Below are 21079 nucleotides of genomic sequence, written 5' to 3' on the forward strand. Positions count from 1 at the left end.
CAATAATAATAATAAAAAGTTATACAATTGGCAATTCAATACACTCTCTCCTTTAGCCAGCCTTTAGTCTGGATCCATTACTTTAGATTAAGTTAGATCTGCTTTGTTTACTGTGCACTGCTCTGTACCTCCAGCTCAGCTCAATCCAGCTGGTTTGAAGCCAGCTAAGGCCCGCTTCACTCCAAAGGACAAACCAACCGACCCAGTCTTTTCATTTTTTCTCTTTTTTGTTTTGTCCTAAACCTGACCTAGTCCAATCCAAACCTCTGTGTGCCACAGCCAGGCCGGCAGGCAGCTGTTTTGGTAATTGTGGTGTTTGCATGGAATCAGCGTAACCGTGGAGAGGCCAGGCTACCACAAGCTGATGGACTTTGACAAGCGAGGGGCCGGGGGAGGGGGAGGAGGAGGAGGAGGAGGTGGCGGGGGCGGGGGCGGGGGCGGCGGCGGCGGCGGTGGCGGGGGGAAAGGGGAGACAGAGGAGGGCAAGAGGATGTCGGGGAAGGCGGGGAGCCGATCGGGGCACAGCAGCCGCAGCACGGGCTCTAACTCCGGGGTCCTGATGGTCGGACCAAACTTCCGGGTGGGAAAGAAGATCGGCTGCGGAAACTTCGGAGAACTGCGGCTCGGAAAGAACCTCTACACCAACGAATACGTGGCCATCAAACTGGTAAGACCTCCCTGTGGATATATAGTTTGCAACATGCTCCCATACTATGATGTTGAAAAACTTCCTGTACGCGTGACTATTTGTTGGTGTGTGCGTTCTTCCCCCCCCCCCCCCCCCCCCCCCAGGTATACGGGCCTGTTGAATGCGTTCAATTGATCGAGAAGATTCCTATTCTGCTGCAATTTGTATATTGCCTATTTCACAATGTTGTGATCATCGCCATTTTGAATGCCTGAGAAATACTCTTATAATTGTCATATCCCCAATCATGCGGTTGAATGACGTCTGCTTCCTTCTTAGGAGCCAATCAAGTCCCGGGCTCCCCAGCTTCACTTGGAGTACCGCTTCTACAAACAGCTGGGGAGTTCAGGTGAGAGCCGGCATGACTATCCTCCAGTTGGTTGTTAAATGAAATGGATTTTGATGACATTTCATGATGTTTTCAATTCATCAAATATATTTTTATGTTTATCTGACCATAAGCGCTCTACATATTACAGTGTAAATCTGGGTCAAATTCTTTAGGCTCAAACAGTGTTTTCAACATAATCCACCTGTGTGGGTGACCAGTGCAAATTAAAGCCAAAATTTCATGAATTGAACTCTTTGGTGAAATATGCATCAATGGCAGCACCAGTTTTTAAGTGTTACACATTCAGACACAAATTTGGTTCAGACATATAAAGGATAGAAAGCATTCTTGATTTTTTTTTTATTTCTTCCGGATTCGAGTGTGGGATATCCACACTGGTATCCCTGACTAGATGAGTGTAGTGGGGGGGTAATTCAGGGTTGACCCGACATGTGTTGCTCCAGCAGTACCCTGGTTCAGCTGAGTCTTTCTTTCTGAACCAACCAACCAACCAACTCTGCACGGTGTGTTCACCTTCCTACTCAAAAGTAGATCCACACACTGAAAACTCAACTATCTGTGTGTCCTTTCTTCCTTACTTTTCATTATCCTGCACAGTGTCCTAATTATTTTATTTCTTTCCCATCCACTCTTCCACGCCATCGCTCCCCTCCACCTGATATCTACCCAGAGGGCGTACCTCAGGTCTTTTACTTTGGACCATGTGGGAAATACAATGCCATGGTCCTGGAACTGCTAGGACCCAGCCTGGAAGACCTGTTCGACCTCTGTGACAGAACCTTCTCCCTGAAGACTGTACTCATGATAGCCATACAACTAGTAAGACACAACACCACTTAGTAGTTTACTATTTAGTACAGCAAGTTAGTAAGGTCAGTGTTTATAGTATGTCCTGAGCCATATTATCCATTAAGTAGTATGCGAAAGGTACAGAATGGCATACTACATCCAGTGAAATATAGTAGTATGCAGACACTGTAGAGGCAAATGTATCCCACAGTTCACTGTGAGAGCGAGGCGGCCATTAAACTTGCTATGCAGGGTCGTCATGATCCCTCAACGTGCTGAACAGAATTGGCGTAGCCACACAACGACGTATGTCAGAAAAAACATTATTTTTACTCAAGTACATTGGATGGATTGGATTGGATGATGTGCATATGTAGAATGCTATTTCAGTCCCGACATTTATCTATCTATTTATTTATTGATTGATTTATTTGTCTTCTTAACATGTCATTTTTTCTCAAAAGTTTTTATTTATTTGTTGTGGGGCTCCTTGCATGCACAGGTTCTCTTTGGGCCGATGATGAGAAAAGCCTGCCTGCAGCAAGGTTACACTGATAAACCATTAGAACTGCTCTAGCTTGGCCTTATCGTTATCAGGGCTTAGCCATTTGCTAAATTACTTCTCTTCCAAGTTTGTGTATTCAAATTGAAGGATCAGATACTGTATATTTGCAAAAACATGTTTGTGTTGTACATGAGCCTATTGACAGTAAAGTGAATGATGCAAATAACTGGATACTAGTATTAGTCATTGGCTCTTTGTAGGGGAGTGGGACACTATTATATTTGTGAATGTCTGGGACATATATTTTTAACCACTGGTATAATTACTTCATGCAGGCCGCCTATTATGTAACCCACATGAAGTTTAACCACAAAATTCATGCCTGCTTTTCTTCGTGCAATTAATTTCCACTTTCTTAGATAACCCGTATGGAGTTTGTCCACACCAGGAGTCTGATCTATCGTGACGTGAAGCCAGAGAACTTTCTGGTTGGTCGACCGGGGTCTAAACGCCAACACACCATCCACATCATAGACTTTGGCCTAGCTAAGGAATACATAGACCCAGAGACCAAGAAACACATCCCGTACAGAGAACACAAGAGTCTGACGGGAACCGCAAGATATATGAGCATCAACACTCACCTGGGGAAAGGTAGGGCTCAATGGTGTGTGTGTGTGTGTGTGTGTGTGTGTGTGTGTGTGTGTGTGTGTGTGTGTGTGTGTGTGTGTGTGTGTGTGTGTGTGTGTGTGTGTGTGTGTGTGTGTGTGTGTGTGTTGCTTTTAAATGTTATATTTTAACATGCAAAACAAGTTATTACTTCAGCTCCTTTATTGAAGTATTTTGTGAGGACTCTAATGCTTTAATACTTAAATTCGGTGCCGCCTTTTTTATAAGGTTAGGGAGAAAAAAATGCCCCTGAAAATCTAATCCTACTACAGCTCACCACTGCCCCTTTGCTGTAGTTGTTGAAAATGTTGTTGCTGTGGTTCAGAGATGTTGAGTGTGGGTGGATCACAATCAATGCAGAGGAAACACTATAAATCTTTGGTCGGCGGTCCTCTGTGTCAGGCTCACACACGTTGCTGTTATTTTTTAAATGGTCATTGTTATTTTCCCCTCCTTGCAGAGCAAAGCAGGCGGGATGACCTGGAAGCGCTGGGCCACATGTTCATGTACTTCCTGAGAGGCAGCCTGCCCTGGCAGGGGCTCAAGGTGAAGAGTCATCCATTCATTTTTCACGCTTATCGTTATTTATTTTTCCCGAAAGTCTCAATCCTGTCGTCAGTCTGTCGGTCCTTTCTGCTTTCCACCTGTCAAAGGAATATCTTGCATCTGAAGGCTGATTCAGGCTTGGTCCTGCAGCCTCCGTATGTAGGAGCTGCTGGGTCAAAACAAACCCCACCTTGATTGTAGTGGAGATGATTGACCTTTCAGCCGAGAGAGATTAAAAAAAAAAAAAAAAAAAAAAAGTTCCTCTTCATCTCAATTTGTCCTCAATTTCATCATAGCAGGCTATAATATTATCTTGAAATTCATCCCAAGCAGCAAACAAACAAAGCTATTTCATCCAGTAGAGAACACGCTGTGACTGTTGTAATCATGAAAGCTCGATTCTGCGGCTGCCAGATTAAGCTTGAATCAGCCTTAACACTGCAAGGGAAAAAAAGTAAACGATTAGCAGCTGGTGGCACCTTCAAATAAAAGCCCCCATGTTTCTCTTTTTTTCCCCTTTGCATTGTCTCTCATCAGGCTGACACTCTCAAGGAGCGTTACCAGAAGATAGGAGACACCAAGAGAGACACACCCATTGAGGCCCTCTGCGAGAGCTTCCCAGGTCAGTGTGCAACTTAACCAAATAAATAGTAATTTCCTTCATATCTACCTGCAATCCTTTATTGAATAAGAGAGAGGTGATTTGTCAAAAAAAAAAAACAATCAAGTCTTTTAATTTATTGACCTTGAAGTTTGAAGTCCTCGACCATCACCGCAGACCCATTTAAGCTCTGTGATGGTCCTTTGCTATTTTCACACTGATTTTTACTTATTTGCTCATCTTATGATACTACCATAGTTTGAGCGGATGATGGTTCATTTCATCAATTGCATTTCATTCGCTGCAACATTTCGGAACTTGGCTTCAAATTCCAGTTGAATGATAGAAACGGGAGACTGCATGAAGCAGGTTTAACACAGGTTGAGGACCAGCGATGCCCTGGTGCACTGGTTCTTCACTTTCTTTCCCACCTGAATTTCAACCAGTGTCCTTCTGCTCCCATGTTTGATTGATTAAAACTCAATAATCCAGTGGCAATGCGTTTACTGTAACAACAATCTAAGCTCTTGCGTATATGTGTTGCGTTGCGTGTTCGCTAATCTGCATGCATGGGTGTGTCTGTGTGTGTTTGTTTATGTAACAGAAGAGATGGCCACCTACCTGCGGTACGTGCGTCGGCTGGACTTCTTTGAGAAGCCGGACTACGACTATCTGAGGAAGCTCTTCACTGACCTCTTTGACAGGAACGGATACATCTTCGACTACCAGTACGACTGGACCGGCAAGCCGCTGGTGAGTGTCGTTTGGCTCTATGCGGGTTTTTGTTTTACTCGGTTGCTGTAAAAGGAGTCTGTTCTGCTCTACTATATTGTATGAAAACATACTGTATGTATAAAATTCATAAAGTACCTTGAAAACTCACCATCAAAATAGAATCAATTTTGACGGAAATGGCTGCTGACCACCAACAGTGCATGACAATGTATTGTATCTTTTAGATAGAGGGTCTCTGGTTGTGAAGCCCTGGTATAGAACATGCAAACAAGTCAATGCTCAACTGATAAACAACAATAAAGTAAACAACATTGAGCGTCACGTAAATGTGCTTGCTCATTCTCTGCAGCTGCAGTGACCTGATTTCCAAATAAAGATTTCCATCTAATCTTCACGCACGCGGTCTGATCTCTCGCTGGAGGCCGCCTTTGTGCGTATCTGTCCCAAATGTTTGAAAAGCCTGCGGCCGTGACATCACTTCTGTGTGCTAACCTGAGGCTGCCTCACTCCGTGTGTCTAGCCGACCCCTATTGGTCCGGTAGCCAGCGAGACTCCACTTCAGACCAGCAGCAGAGAGAAAACACCGCAGCAGACCAAAAACCAGGTACACGCACGCACGCACACACACACACACACACACACACACACACACACACACACACACACACACACACACACACACACACACATAACCCTCAGAATCACTGATACACACACCCTTGAGAACATGCGATGGACACAACACACGTGGGGGTCAAGTGATCTTTGCATTCTTGCGTGGAAAGGCGGACCCCACCAGCAACAATGGAAGCATCTCTATCTAGAGCAGCACGTACATTCAGGACACACACACATACACACATACATACAGGAACACAAAGACATTCAATGACAATTTAATGTATCAAACATGCAAAAAAACACTGAACTAAAAAATTTAAAAAATTTATTTTTTTGTCATTTGAGATTGCTGGGAAAAGCGTCTCAAGCAATGGGAACATTGTATCCATGACGACGCACCACAACTCTGCAGCTGTGGCGATGCCGTTTACAGTTAAAAATTAATTGTGTTTTTTTTTTTTTTTTTTTTTTTTCTGGAAAAAGCGGAGCCGTCCTGGTTGGTTTAAAAGAACCGCAGCTCAAGTATCCAGATGCTTGAAATGTAAAGTGTAGGGGAAGCGTTGAACGGGTTAAGCGGGAACCTTCCCCCTCCGTTCCGCATGGGGCTTGGACGCGTGCACACTCTTGCCACCTGCGCGTGGTGCGCTCTCACCTTACCGGTGGTCCACCGTGCGCACCCTCCTGTTCCTCCTCCTCTGCTGAAAAACTGACTCTGAAATCACTTCCTTTCTCTTTTTTTTTTTTTTTTTTTCTTTTCTGTTTCCTCTTTCACTTCCCCCCTGTTCTGGTTTTTTCCCCTCACGTCTCCTCCAACACCGACTCTCCTCCGTCCGCGCTCATCTCCTGCACTCTTTCCTGCCTTCTCCTCTCCTTTCCTCGCTCTCTCTCTCTCTCTCTCTCTCTCTCTCTCTCTCTCCCTCTCTCCTTCCTTCTATAACCGTCCCTTATTTTATTCATTTTGCCACAACACCTTTTTTTTTCCCTCTCCTGCCTTTTTTTCCCTCTCCTTTATTTCTCCAACACCCCCCCCCCCCTCCCTCCGTCCCTTCCACCACTACCACCACCCCATCCATCTCCTCCAGTCTCCAGAGGGGAAAGGCAGTGAGTCCCAGCCCACTCCAGTGACCAATCGAGAGCTTCTGGGCTCCCATCTCACTGCTGATAGGCTGGGAGGGTCTGTCCAGGTACTGGGAGGGGGGGGGTCAGTTCTGCCTCCTTTTCTGTCTGTCTTCTCTTCGTCTCCATTGCTCCGCCTGTCTGGCTGCTGCGTCTCCCCGCATGTCCGTCCTTGGGGGGGGGGGGACATTTCAAAGCGAAAGTCGAAATGAGCTTCTTTCTTTCTCGCTTTCTTTCTGCCTGAGCCGGGCGCTGGTGTTGTTTTCGGTATTTTTTCGGTTTTCAGCCACGTAGTTAGTTTGGAGTCGAACTGATGGCCCTTAAGCCCCAAACAGCAGAAAACGAGTGGATGGTGTGTGTGTGACAGTTGCTGAACACTGTTGAGGAACAAGAAGACGCCCCAGTGGTCTCACATTGGTCGTTAAATCTCTGTTTAAACTGAGTTTCTTGATTGCGCTGGATATCAAGCGACACCCACACCCCAAAACCACCATCACCCCCACCACCCACCCATCTCCTGTCTTTCCCGTCTTCTCTTTTAAAGTTCTTCTTCCTCTGTGTTATGTCTGTCTCTCACCGTCTGTCTGTTCCATACGTCAGTCTGACCACGCGAGGGTGAGAGAGCCACGGTGTGCCAGGTAGCAGACGTTGAAGTAGTGTGTGCATCGTGGTTGGCGGAGTGAAGAGGTGGACGTGGTTGAAGGGAGTTTCTGTGGTTAATTGTGTTCCGTGGGAGTAGATTTTGTCTCGTCGTCGGAAGGATGTGTCTGCAGCTTTCTTAAAATGCCTCCATAATGTTGTAAGTTCAGCTCTACAAATGCCGTATTAGGGTTAGGCTTTTAAAAGTTCATTAAATAGTCTTACATTTGAATTCATGAGGTCTTCATTTCAACATCAACATTTCGTCTGATTTTGTTTATCCATCTATTTTTTTTATATATTTTTTTAATTTGTCAATGAGTGAAGTTCCTCTGCATCAGCTTCGATATTTCTGCTTCATACCGACAGTCTACGGCTGAACCTTACCTTCATACTGACCTGTAGGGAGAGAAATCCAGAAGAAAAAAGCTTGTACTTACTGAACAGCCTGAGGGAAAGCACTGTTATCATCACAGTTCATTTAATCTAGTTCATAACCTGTTTCTGCCCAATACTCACCTCTGCCTTGCACCAACTATATGGTACTTTTATACTCACCTGCAATACTTTTTTGAATCGGATCACAATCAGTCTTAAAATTTGTTAATGTGTATTTATAAGGTTTTAAAGGTGTGTGTGTGTGTGTGTGTGTGTGTGTGTGTGTGTGTGTGTGTGTGTGTGTGTGTGTGTGTGTGTGTGTGTGTGTGTGTGTGTGTGTGTGTGTGTGTGTGTGTGTGTGTGACATTGGGGCTTCATGGACGCGTCGTGCCAGAAACATGGTTTTCAGTTCTCCTGTGATGGTTAATAAGCCTGTGTTGCCGATGGTGGAGATTTGTGGCTTCCTGCTGCTGCGCCCTGCAGGAGAAATGATTGGCTGCCGCTCGAGTGGCTTAAAAAAAACAAAAAAATAAACAAATACGGTTTCCATCGTCTCCTTGACGTGCGAGGCTTTGGCACAGGCTCGTGGTTGTTTGCCCGTTCACCCTCTCTTACCGGCGCTCCGCCTCTTGCCGCCAGGTGATGAGTTCAACCAACGGGGAGCTGAACACGGACGACCCCACGGCAGGACACTCAAACGCACCGATCACCGCCAACGCCGAGGTGGAAGTGTCCGACGAGGCCAAGTAAGGAGAGAACACTCCTCGTACGGGGGCTTCTCAGTCCCCATATGAGGCAGTGACTGAGGGACATACGACACCTAATAGCTTCGTCATGTCGGCGTATATCAGTACTCAGCGAGATGCACCCTAGTACATTTTTAGAAAGTATGTTTTCAACTATCTTACATAATAAACAACAAAACTCTATTACATTAAAGAAGTCCCTTTTTTTTGAGAAAGAGAGAGAGAGAGAACAGCAGATTTTTAAAAGACTTCTTCCCTTGTTTTAGGAATGCAGTGTTTTTTTATGGACTGTTATCTAACAAAATAAGAAGTCCTTTCACAAGTTGATTTTATTTATTATTATTATTATTATTTTTTTAAGACCTTGATTAGAATTATCTTACCCTATTAGAAGATACTTTGGTTTCCTAAATGTTTTCGACATTGATGTTTTGCGATTTTTATTTCAATTGTCTGTGTGTTTCAGGTGCTGCTGTTTCTTTAAGCGGAGGAAGAGGAAAACTCTCCAGAGACACAAGTGATGATGAACGACGGGAGAAGAGGCACTGCACCTCCTCCTCCCCCTTCCACTCCTCCAATAACAGTCTCTTGTTCTTCCCTTTCTACTCTCTCTCTCTCTCTCTCTCTCTCTCTCCCATCCTCCTCCTCCTCCTCACCTCTTCCTCTTCGCAGCGTCCCGGCGGCAGGCCGGTGCACTGACTCTCTGACAGAGACACAAGTGAAGTGAATCTGTTTGATCCGCTCTGCCATCCACTCGCTCGGCCTGGACCGGGGCCCACACCTTCCGGGTCCGCAGAGCTGGATGAGTCCCAGTTCGGGAGCTTAAACTCCTGTCCAGGTTTCTGCTGCAGCCGTGCACTGATCCAGCTGATTGTCAGCGAATCCACGCGGCGGACTCGAAATCCCGGGGTGGAATTTCTCACTTTCTGAACCCGGATTGCCCTCCTCTGCCGGGCCGGAGGGAGGCGTGGGTCTGAACTGTGCACGGCCAGCAAGAGGGAGAGAGAGACTGTGCATTTATGGTTTTGATGAAGTCGGATGTCGACAGGACCTCGACACGGCCAGTGAGAGCCGCCTGACTTGCCAGACTTTTATTTTTTGCCGCGGCGTCGGAGGGACGTCAGTCGACTGCGGGTCGATACGGTAACGACGGGCTCAATGAATGGCGCCCAAGGACGATGGATTCTGAAGTGGCCGGGGGCAAATTCTGAGACTGTTGAAACACACGTGCGCGCATTATACGTCTACATGGAAACACACACATTTATGTACAAACGCATTTTGCATTTTCTTTTTTTTTGTGTGTGTGTGGAGTTTGTCGTGAAGGGCCTTTTACTGTGGACATAAACGCAGCTCCAGAACATAGTCCTATGTTTTTATCCCCAAAGGCTCGAAGGAAATGGACTGGTGCGGCTCGATCTGTTTCCTGTGACGGAGAGGGCTGCGTATTTCCCGGAGAGAGAGAGAGAGAAAAACACAAAAAAAAACACAAAAAAAAAAACAACGGCTAAATTCTAAAATGATTTAAAATAAGAAAAGTTGTCTGTGAAAACTCTGCTTTTCTGTTATATTTTGTAACTAAAAGATGGTCTTAAGTTTGGATCCCCCCACCCCCTTGAGTTCAAAGGCAGTTTGTGTTTTTAGTAGCTTCTAGTGTGTTCCTCAAACTTTGGTAATTTGTTGGAATTTTTTTTTTTTTTTTAATAACTTGTATTTTTAATTTTCTTTTTTTTCTTTTGTTGGTCCTCTTTCTCTGTGGGTCAGAGGATGTAAAATCCTCCAGATAACTCTATTAAAAAAAACAAACCAAAAAAAAACAACCAAACAAAAGTAAATGCTGTTTTTTTTTCCATTCTTTCCATCCAGTTCTTTAACTGCAGATTTAATGGAGAGTTGATGTCGTAGTTTTGTTCCCTCTTCTTTTTTTCTTTTTTTTTTTTTTGTCCCTGTAGCCGCCAAAACCCAAAGTCTGTTAATGTGTCATTAACATTTACTGTCATTATTTAATGTGTCGCTGTGCATACTTCGGCACGGTTGGAACCGTCACCAACCAACGTGTTGGCTGCCGTCCAGTGGTACGATATGGTAATACTCCCAAAAAGACAAAACTCTTTTAAATCAGGGCTCTCAAACTCAAATGACCCGTGTTGCCACAGGCCAGCGGGGTTCGCACTGAACGTCAACAGTTTAAAAAAACAAAACACTTTTTTAGTGGTGGGGTATTTTCTTTGTCTGAAAAACGGACAAAATCAAAAAAAATCTTTATAATCTATTTTATAATTCTATTTTATATAATTTTATAATTTTATAATTTTATAATATTCTATTTTATAATAATTCAGTAAAATTAAGTGGTTTGAGGGTTGTGATTTTAAAATTGATTTGCGGGCCAGATTTATCTAAATATTATAAAGATGGAGCGGATTGGATGTGGCAATGTAGTTTGAGACCCCTGTTTTAAATCAAAACACTCAATATTGTACACTATACTGTATATCTGTATTGGCTCAAACTCCTCAGACTTTCCACATTCCCTGCTGTGATGAGGCGTTTCCCAATACTAAGTGAGCCGAATGGGCCAAGGAAGAGTAACTGTTGGAGCACTCCCAACTGTTGCTCAAAATCAGGGCAGCTACAGTGTGGTCCTAAAAACCAAAACCCTGTGAGCATTGTGCAACGATGACACATGGTGATGAGGGTGCACGAGACGGTTGCACTAAATGTGAAAAAGGTTGTCCCCCTATTGGAAGGGGGCTGGTCGAGTTGGGTTAAAATATAATGGTGTACTTCTATGTTTTTAAATATTGTTGCAAAACAACCAACGTTTCCCACTGTTGCCCCAGTCTGGAATGGGCCTGGTTGGTTATTGAATCGGTCAAGGTTAGGATCAGGTGGGACCAAGTCCTGCCGCCGTGGTTTTGCTCCACCCGTGCTCTGAGCTAGTTGATCGCACAAAGTTGTATGTCTAGTTTTAAACCTGATGGTTGTTTGTTTTTGAGCTGGTTAGTTCTACCTCCTATCGTGCTCGTGATCAGGCTGAGCGGAGGTGATGCTGCTTTGTGCACTTCTATCCTGAAGGAGGTCTGCGACCTGACCCCCCTCTGCTTTCCCAGAGTGGAGGGGGTCTCAGCTTTGAATGGGAGAGAAAATGTGATCGGCACATGAAGAAAAGAAGGGAAACGGAAACGAAAATTGACCCTGTGAGCACACTGTCAAACGGTTAATTTAATTTTGACTTCCGTTTTCAAACCCCCTGCAGACCGGCCTGCGCCACACCACGGCTGCCCGCCGCCGCGACCCGCACCACATTCGTGGCCGACGCCTCGCTGACCTCGCTGTTTTTTTTCTTTTGCACTCATTTCACTTGACCGCATTTGTACGTTCCTAGTCTAGTTTTGCTGCTGTTACTGTCATGTGTGCCCGTCCATTTGACCCCTCGAGCGCACAGCTCACCCGGAAGGGGGATCCCTCTGTTGAATCCCCTCTCAAGGAACTCCCCTCCCCATTCCCAACCGGTCTCTTTGGAGGTTTTTTTTCCCCGCGCTCATTGGAGGCTTCAGGTTAGGAGGCATCCTGTCAAGTACCTGTAAGCGCTGCAAGGCCCTTTTAAGGTTGCGCTGTGATACATGGTTACGTGAATACACAGCCGGTGGCGTTTTGGCCGAACGAGATCACAGATCGTGCATCGTCGGTGCCCGCCGCTGGTTCTAAAATGATCCGATTTTCCCTTTAGTGAACGCCGCTCTCTTCGATCTCAGTTGTTCGGCGGCCTTCTGGCAAGCTGCTGCTTTGGAGAGGGGACAAGGTTAAAAGAACGGTGACGGGAGAGCCGTTAAGGAGAGAAAATAGACGACGAGGAACGCAGCTGGTGAGGAAGTGCGCTTCACACGGCAGCTGTACCCCCCCCCCCCCAAAAGCAATACGCTGGAAACGACTGAGTCACGACACCCAGTGAGGTCAGAGCTGACGCTCCGCCTCGGGGGCAGCATGGATCCATGGTGCCTGCTGTGCTGAGCTCTCCGTATTTTTAATTATCACGCCTCCTTCCCCTTCCTTGCGGTGACATTCTCTGTATTTTTAGCTGCCTGCCGTTGCCGTGTGTGGGAGTACGTGAGGAAGCTGGCTTCTTCGAAGTCACGCAATGCGGTCGCGCTGTTCTGTCCACCAAGACAGTCGGGAGCGCTCGAGACGTCACGTCTCGCGCCAACCGGATCCAATTTTTCTGGGGGTGTCCGCGGCAGTTGAAAGGGTTTTAAGATGTCTTCGATTCAGTCCATACAGTCGAAGTAATCGGGACGTAAATGATGTTGCCTTGCAGGCGGACATGCACCAAGGAAGGACGAACGGGGTCATAGGTCATTGGTCATGTAGTTTGTTGCAATCTGCAGCCTCGCCGCTGGAGGGCGCTAAATCCTACACACTGAGGTTGGAAAGAGATTATTATACGCTTGTGTTTTGAAGAACAATCTTTAGTCGGTTATTGATATTATTATATTGAAAGAAAAATATAATAGTTGACTCGCTGAATTTATTCCTCATTCATTGAACACCGTCTTCGATTTTCCAAAGTCGTTTGAAGCACAATTCTTGAGGCACGTTAAAAACGCGAAAGAAAATATTTTTTATTAGTTGTGTCGTTTGATTCGCCTCAATCACCCACACGTGCCGTTTTTTTTAAAAATGTATTTTACATTTCTAAAAAAAAAACTGCTTTCATATTTCAGGGAAAACGAAACTATCGATTTATGTTTTGTTTTGTTTTGTTTCGTTTGTGTTTTGTTTTTTTCCTGGTAGGAGTCACGTGACGGCGGCGGCGTCCCGGGCTCCTATTGGTCCGTTCGCTGGGCTCTACTCCCTACGTCATCGGTGCCGGCGGCGGCGGTTCGGTTTTTGTTCTTTTTCTTTGTTTTGTTTTTTCTTAACGGGCGGGGTTTGTTTTTCCGCTGGTGGCGGCACCGTCACCACCGGGACGGCTCCGACCGGACGACACACCGTCCGCACGCCACCCTGCGTGAGGTAAGTCCGCCGGCATCGGAGGGAAAGGGGCGAAAAAGAGGAAGAACGCAGGAAACACCCCCCGGCTCCCGACGTCAGCCGACCGAGGAGGGACGACGGACCAAGAAACATGTTTCCCCCTTCCACATGCACCTAACCGAGCTCGATCCACGGCACCGCGACCGCCGAGGGAGGAGCGCCCCCGGAGGAACACGCCGAGCGGAGCTGGGCAGTCGGATAAAAGCCGCGCGTACGGTCGGCGTCGGCGGCGGCGGCTGCTGCTGCTGCTTCTTCCTCCTCGTCCGCCGCCGTCATGTCGGAACCCAGCGCGACGCTCCCTGTTCCCCGTCGGATCAGCTACGCGGCGGGACACTTCCTGAACGACCTGTGCGCCTCTATGTGGTTCACGTACCTGCTGGTCTTCTACCACTCGGTGCTGGGCTTTGCCAACACCTACGCAGGTGGGCGACCAGGCTGCTGCCGTGCTGCTCCTCTGAACGGCTCTTCTCCATTGATGAAACATTAGAACAGAAAAACAACTTTTGTACTGCGCCTTCCATGCACAACACGCGACTCCCAAGTACTGTCCATTGATGGAGAGAAATCGAATGTTAATAATAACCTTTATTGGTACAGCACATTTCATACACAACATGCAAGTCAAAGTGCTTTGCGTTAATAGAAGATAATAATAATAATAACCATAACCTTTATTTGTATAACCTTTATACGGCACATTTCATACACAACATGCAACTCAGTGCTTTACATAAATAGAAGGCAATCAAATTATATGAAACAAGCAAAGAGCATTGAATAAAAATAACTAAATAATATACTCAATTTCATCAATTTAGCCCTAGACATTGAAAGCTCATGATCATTCCTCATTGAATGATTAAAAAAAAAAAAATATATATATATATATATATAGATATATATAGATATAGATATATATATAGATATACATAGATATATATAGATATAGATATATATATAGATATATAGATATAGATATATATACATCTTGAATTATAGGCCACTGTTTACCAGGCTTTAAGTATTCCAAGAAACACAACACCTTTTAGAATATTTTATTGATCACAAATACCCATGCCTTAGGTTTACAGAACTTTTGTTTGGTGTACTGGATGTAGGGCTGGGTGATATATCAATATAATATCAATGAAGTGATGTGAACTTTTTCTGGGATTACTGTTCTCACTTTTCTAATCAATGCCTCTCTCTGCATGGTCATAATCTCTACATTACTAATGATTCTTGTGTGTAAATATCTTATGAAATCACCAGTAAAAAAAAAATATATATATATATTGGGATATTTGATGTGGTCAGTATTGCCCAGCCCCTAGCTGCAATGACCGCACTGTCAGTGCAACAGTCCCCAGCCGTTGCCAGGCTCATGGATGTGCTTTGTCTCTCTCTACGGTGCAGGCGTGCTGTTGCTGGTCGGTCAGATAGCTGATGGCATCTGCACTCCTCTCATTGGCTACGAATCTGACCGAACCCCTGGCTGTGGAAACTACGGCAAGAGGAAGACATGGCACTTAGTGGGTGAGCGAACACGGTAGCTGACAAGAGAATATCCTGATTTCAAAACTGTCAGAACTTGTCTGCTCATCACCGTGAGTTGGTTGTGCAAGGAACGCGGAATACAGTGATCAGAATCAGAACAGTCTTTATTGCCAAATAAGTTTACACAAGCAGGAAATTTGTCTTGGTGTTCGGTGCATACATAAAACAAATGTAAAACAATAAGTAAAATATAAGTAAAATATATAAGGATATATAAAATAAGGCTGTACAGTTTGTGCAGGAATGTGCAAATGTTCAGTCTAAAGTGTAACAGTATGTGCAATGTTCACAGAGAAAAGTCCAGATAAGTCCAGTTAAAAGCATTAAAAACATTTTCCACATATCCTTTAATGTTCCCTGTAACCAATGAGCTGCTGTGACAATAGAACATTTCACCTTTATTGGAATAGAATAATTCTGTGGAGTGAAAACCATCCATTTTATTTGGGACCTGCTCAATAATACTGGCACTGTACAATGTGTACTGCAGTGCTCATTGGCAGGCTCTGAAGAAAACTGCAGGGAAGTCAGGGACACATAAAAAAGCAGCAAAACATAGTATAGAAGTATAAATGCAATGGAAAAAACGGGGCTATATATAAAGTATACTGTGTGTGTGTGTGTCTGTGTGTGTGTATATATATGGTGCTGGTTCGGACTATGCCCTCCTCTGCTGACAGCAAACATTTTATTAATCCAAGTTTTCACCAGACTCTCGCACAAAGCGACCACGTGACGCACGTGGGTCAAACACATAAAGTATTTGACACCTTTGTACACAAAGTAAGTTGCTCAACAACCCGACATAAAAACATGTGATTATCCTACGAACATAGAAGAACTGGACACAGGCTCACCTGGGGTGACAAACTACATTCGGATATACCGACAGCCAAAAACATTAAGTCTTGGTGCCAAAGAAAAGTAGACAGTGTGAGATTCAGTCTATTTACAAGAACCTCTGTGTTTTAATAATAATAAGGCCAGACAGGAGTTTTCTTTATTGAAACATGTGAAGCATGTTTCAGCCGTTGTTTTTTTTCATTCAGATATTAAAACTGATTTGCCTTAAGGTATTTGAGGGACTCAAATTTTCCTCATAACAATAAATACAGTTATTTTTGCAGCGGACCCCCTGCAATTCCTTCACTGACGTGTGTGTGTGTGTGTGTGTGTGTGTGTGTGTGTGTGTGTGTGTGTGTGTGTGTGTGTGTGTGTGTGTGTGTGTGTGTGTGTGTGTGTGTGTGTGTGTGTGTGTTCTCTCCTCTCCAGGCACGGTGAGCGTGGTGCTCTCCTTTGCCTTCATCTTCAACCAGTGCCTGGGCTGCGACCCCCAGACGCCCCAGTGGGTCAGTCTGTCCTACTTCATTCCGTTCATCGTGATCTTCCAGTTTGGCTGGGCCGCCACGCAGATCTCTCACCTGTCGCTCATCCCGGAGCTGGTTTCCTGTGAGCACGCCAAGGTGGAGCTCACTGCATACAGGTGGGTCATGCACACACACGGAGGTGAGGCTTTCATTTGACATTTAGAATGTTTGCTGACACCAACATTATTGGCTCAACACGCTTCCTGAACATGGACTCTGTTGGCTTGGGGTGACTGGAACAAAATGATGGACGTCAAATCCATTTTTCACATTCGTACAATGTTTAAAAAAAAAAATGCACTAAATCAAGTGCCTTTTCTTTAATATCTAGAGCTGTGACAATTATTACATAATCTTCTGATTGCAATTATTTCATCTCACCGTGATCATCATGCAAAATGATCAAATAGTGTTTCCAACTGACTTCGTGGGGATTTTAAGCCGCGGGTAGAAATGTTGCAACAAACATACTGTGTATGTATATGTGAATAAGGCGCGGTCGATCCGTCGGGTTCAGGTAAATGAAATGCCCGCCCGAATTTTTATGTATGAATGTTCAGTGTCAAATCATTTTCTGCAACAGCAAGACATGTTATTATACTATGATGGTGCCATCAAATGAGCAAAAACTAACCAATTCAATCATTAATTGCAATTATTTTTTCCGCAGTTAATCATCTACCAAAATGTAATCAATCGTACGTAATATCTGACGTTTAATATCGGCTCGGTATCGTTACGGTAGAAAACGGAAATTCTATGGCCCAATGAATGTATTCATATAAGACGGACACCCAAGGCCCAGCATCTGTAGCGGAGCCTCCTGGCGTCTCCTGATCTCCGTGGCATCTCCATGGTCGTCACCACATCCAGACTGCCGCTGGGTTCTCCACGCATTTTAGGCTCGTACCTTGACTGGGTTTTTTTTTTTGTTTTTTTTTTTTGTTTTTTTTAAGAACTCTCCCGTCTTCTGTGTAGTTGGTAGAGTCCCTCTCTCTGTTCTCCGTCTCCGTGCAGGTACTCCTTCACGGTGATCGCCAACGTGACGGTGTACGCCGTGGCCTACCTGCTGCTCCACCTGCAGGCCGGGCAGGAAGACAACCCCTCCCTCACCGACACGCTCGGACCGATAGACATCCCCGTGTTCAGGGTCAGTGGGAAGCCGCCCTCTTTAGGATGAGGGGAGTACAACTGTTAATGTTGTTCCCTTTTATTATTAGATAGAGCGAAGAATCAATGTTATTACGGACTCTGTGGCGAAATACAGTTTCAAATAAGAAATTCCGCCTCCAGATTCTCTGAAGAGAACTGAATAACGTGGATGTAGCCATGTACCATGTTTATTTTATTTAACGGTCGTACAAGTACGACATACATCCCTGAATGAATTCAATATTCCGAAATGTGATTGTTAGTTACCATTTAAACTGCACTCCACAGAACTTGGCCGTGATCATGCTGGGCATCGGCTCCCTCTTCTCTCTCTTCTTCCACCTGGGGACCAAAGAGCGGAGGCCTGGTGAAGCAGATCGAGGGAGTAAAGAGGAGGAGGAGGAGGAGGTGGTGGAGTCGGAGGAGAGAGGAGGCCCCTCCTGGGACGCTCCCCTTCCTCTCCGCTGCGCCAGCCTCCCCTGCAGTGGAAATGTTGGCTCAAACAGCCGGCGTTCTACCAGGTAGGACCCGGGACGACTGATCAGATCGAGCAGCCGAGGAAGCGGCTTTGATTGAATACAGGATTCAAACAGAACCAAACTAAGTCTCTCTCTCTCTCTCTCTCTCTCTCTCTCTCTCTCTCTCTCTCTCTCTCTCTCTCTCTCTCTCTCTCTCTCTCTCTCTCTCTCTCTCTCTCTCTCTCTCTCTCTCTCTCTCTCTCTCTCTCTCTCTCTCTCCCCCCCCCCCCCCCCCCCAGGTGGCGTGTCTCTACATGGCGACCAGACTCATCGCCAACCTGTCTCAAACTTACATCTCCATGTACCTCATCAACACGCTGAGTCTGCCCAAGGTGACGCGTGCTTGCTGGTGCCAAAACGGCCGTAGCGGCGGGAATGTGGAGGCGTGACTCCTGGGAGAATCTCAAACGCAAAGGCGTGGTTCCATAGTCAGGGTTGAATTGAAATTGGGGCTTATGAATCTAGTATTTAAAAAGGCCTTTTCGTCATCGTTGTTGTTGTTGTGCTGTCAGCACGCTGGCCATACGACAAGAGTATTTGTGTCTCTGCATCGAGGACAGAGTTTAGTCTCCGAGTGGAGTTCAACACTGCAATGACACTCTCTATTCGTCCTCTATCCATCAACAACTGCTGCAACAACTCTGCCCTGTGGACGACAAGAGCAGTTTTTGGTTTAAAAAAAATGCCGTTGAGACGTTGCATAATTGATGTCTTCACTCAACGTCACATGCTTCGAAGACGTCGATTGCTCCAGGTGTTTTATCCCAAACGCCGGGCTTTTAGCGCCGCTCATTTCACCACTGACGCTCCGTTTCCGACGGTCCCACCTGGTGCTCACGTAGTGTGTGTGTGTGTGTGGTGGGGGGGGGGGGGGGGGGCGGCATGCAATGTATGACCTCATATACGTTATTGAGTCATGATTTAGCCCCGCCCCCAAAAATCTGTAATCGCAAAAATGTTGAGAAACAGTTTAAAATAATAATGTGGTGGGAAACAGAATCACTGAATTCACTTTACGGGGACTTGAACAGCATCAGGGCCATAAACGGCTCCTCATTCCAACACGAGTGAACTGACCTCTTTTAAAGTGACTTTTGAAGTACTTCCTGTCAGAAGAAAGTACCAACATTATACTGTTGCATCAAAATGTACAATTAACAGTTAAGTTTTCTCACATGTTGGTATTTTGGAAGCACTTTGTAATGCCAGTTACAACATGATGAAATTTCCACCGGCAGTGATGCGGTACGTCTGTGTGTGACGACATCATGACGTCTCAGTCGTCCGTCTCACGCACCTGTCTCATCTGTCTTCCCTCCAACAGAAGTTCATAGCAACCATTCCTCTGGTGATGTACCTGAGCGGCTTCCTCTTCTCCTTCATCATGAAGCCGCTCAGCAGACTCATCGGGAAATGTGTAAGTCTGACTCCACACCTCCACCCGGAGGGAAGTTTCCACACTGTGATAAAACCAATGATGAAAGTGGTGTCAACTAAAAAAAAAACAACCATCAGCTGTTTCACTGAATAAATGACCATAAGGCACACATATCTGCGGGGAAACTTCCCGTGTGATGTGATGTGACTTTTTTTTTTATAATATCAATCAATATTAATCGTAATTAATCCAACAGATCTACTACATTTCAATGAAGGGAATCAATTGGGTGTCATATTGGATTTCCCAGCTGTGTTTGATATCACTTTGCTTTTGCTGGTTCTTAAAAGTCCCTGAGGGCTTTTGGGCACAATGCACCTTCCTACTGGAATGATAATCAGTCACTCCATCCAAATTTAATGGGTGGTGTTTAAGTGCAAATCTTGCTGTTACACTCAGCCTCTCTCTCTGGGTGGTGCAGATGACCTACTGGGTGGGGCTGCTGCTCATCCTGGCCTGCTCCTACTGGGTGTTGCTGGAGAAGGAGCACATGGGCCAGCAGGTGTACGGGGCCGCCGTGCTGCTGGGGGCGGGGTCCGCCACCATACTGGTGATGTCCCTGTCCATGACCGCCGACCTCATCGCCAATCAGACGGTAGTGTGTGTGTGTGTGTGTGTGTGTGTGTGTGTGTGTGTGTGTGTGTGTGTGTGTGTGTGTGTGTGTGTGTGTGTGTGTGTGTGTGTGTTATTTAATAATTAATTCACATACAATCTAAAGGTTAAATTAAATGTAATGTTGTTTTCCTGATATCATGAGACCCCTTTGCAGAGTATCCTGTGATAGAACCAGATTTATCTTTATCTCTCTCTCTCTCTCTCTCTGCAGCAAAGTGGGGCGTTCGTCTACGGAGCCATGAGTTTTACAGATAAGGTCGCGAATGGAGCAGCTGTGATGATCATACAGGCCCTCCACCCCTGCCAGTCAGTACACACACACACACACACACACTCACACACACTGACAGAACCGACAGCGTCATGATGGGGTGTGTGTGTGTGTGGTGTGTGTGTGTGTGTCTGCGCAGCACCGTGCAGTGCTGTCCGGCCTGCGTGTGGTTCTACCACTACGTCATGGTGGCGGTGACCGGGGGCGTGGCCGTGCTGGCGACGCTCTCCCTCTGCACCATCCTCATCTGGCCGATCAAGATCCGACCGCGTGAGTTGTTTGTAGACACCGCAGGAAGGAGAGCGCTCAGACCACGTCAGTGAAACGTGCCGTGTTCAACGTAGGCGAATGCTTCAAGACTCGAAGGGGAAATGAAAGGGCCGCACCGAAATGACAGTTTCCAAAATATTCCAGGAGGGTGCTGGACATCCTCTGCTTCTGGTGTTTTACCTTTTTTTTTTTTTTAGGCGATTTTATATTGAGAATTTTTTGTATCTGATCTAGTGGAGGAATCATGTCGTCTTGATCTGTAACAGACCCTCTCCTCCCCTCTCTCCCCCTCGCTCCAGGCCGTCCTCCGGTGGTTTCGGGGCTTGCAGGGTGTCCGTAGCTGAACTCTGACTCAACCACGGTCAACTAGTACAACTGAGCAACCCCATTTACCACTGAGCCCGACCTGGCGAAGACACACCTACACACACACACACACCCCCACCCAGATGGAGGATACTGTTATACTATC

At 45.8% G+C, this 21079-nt stretch overlaps 2 protein-coding genes across 4 annotated transcripts; both read left to right on the forward strand.

The window, feature by feature from the left end:
- Positions 1–364: 364 nt before the first annotated feature.
- LOC307238519 (casein kinase I-like) lies at positions 365–10201 on the forward strand (the record flags this gene model as incomplete). 3 transcript variants are annotated; one of them, XM_080011546.1, is made up of 11 exons in its annotated part: positions 365–667; positions 968–1037; positions 1711–1859; positions 2754–2988; positions 3464–3549; positions 4087–4171; positions 4755–4903; positions 5406–5489; positions 6589–6690; positions 8279–8385; positions 8852–10201. In XM_080011546.1, 11 exons carry the CDS (start codon positions 365–367, stop codon positions 8904–8906), a joined length of 1425 nt encoding a protein of 474 aa, XP_079867672.1. In that variant the 3' UTR covers positions 8907–10201. The 3 variants fall into 3 exon arrangements, with proteins under 3 accessions (XP_079867672.1, XP_079867673.1, XP_079867674.1); XM_080011548.1 differs by having other exon boundaries at positions 493–667; positions 4758–4903; XM_080011547.1 differs by lacking the exon at positions 6589–6690.
- Positions 10202–13436: 3235 nt separating this feature from the next.
- Positions 13437–21048, forward strand: LOC307238038 (major facilitator superfamily domain-containing protein 12-like). The gene is given in 12 exon segments (XM_080010882.1): positions 13437–13841; positions 14836–14955; positions 16249–16459; positions 17361–17493; positions 17784–17916; positions 17919–18016; positions 18253–18345; positions 19338–19430; positions 19873–20046; positions 20278–20372; positions 20477–20607; positions 20907–21048. Coding segments are annotated over 12 exon segments (1470 nt in total). The 5' UTR covers positions 13437–13693; the 3' UTR covers positions 20948–21048.
- Positions 21049–21079: the final 31 nt, after the last annotated feature.

Source organism: Zeus faber (genome assembly GCF_960531495.2).
Source record: "Zeus faber genome assembly, chromosome: 12".
Taxonomy (NCBI): Eukaryota; Metazoa; Chordata; class Actinopteri; order Zeiformes; family Zeidae; genus Zeus; species Zeus faber.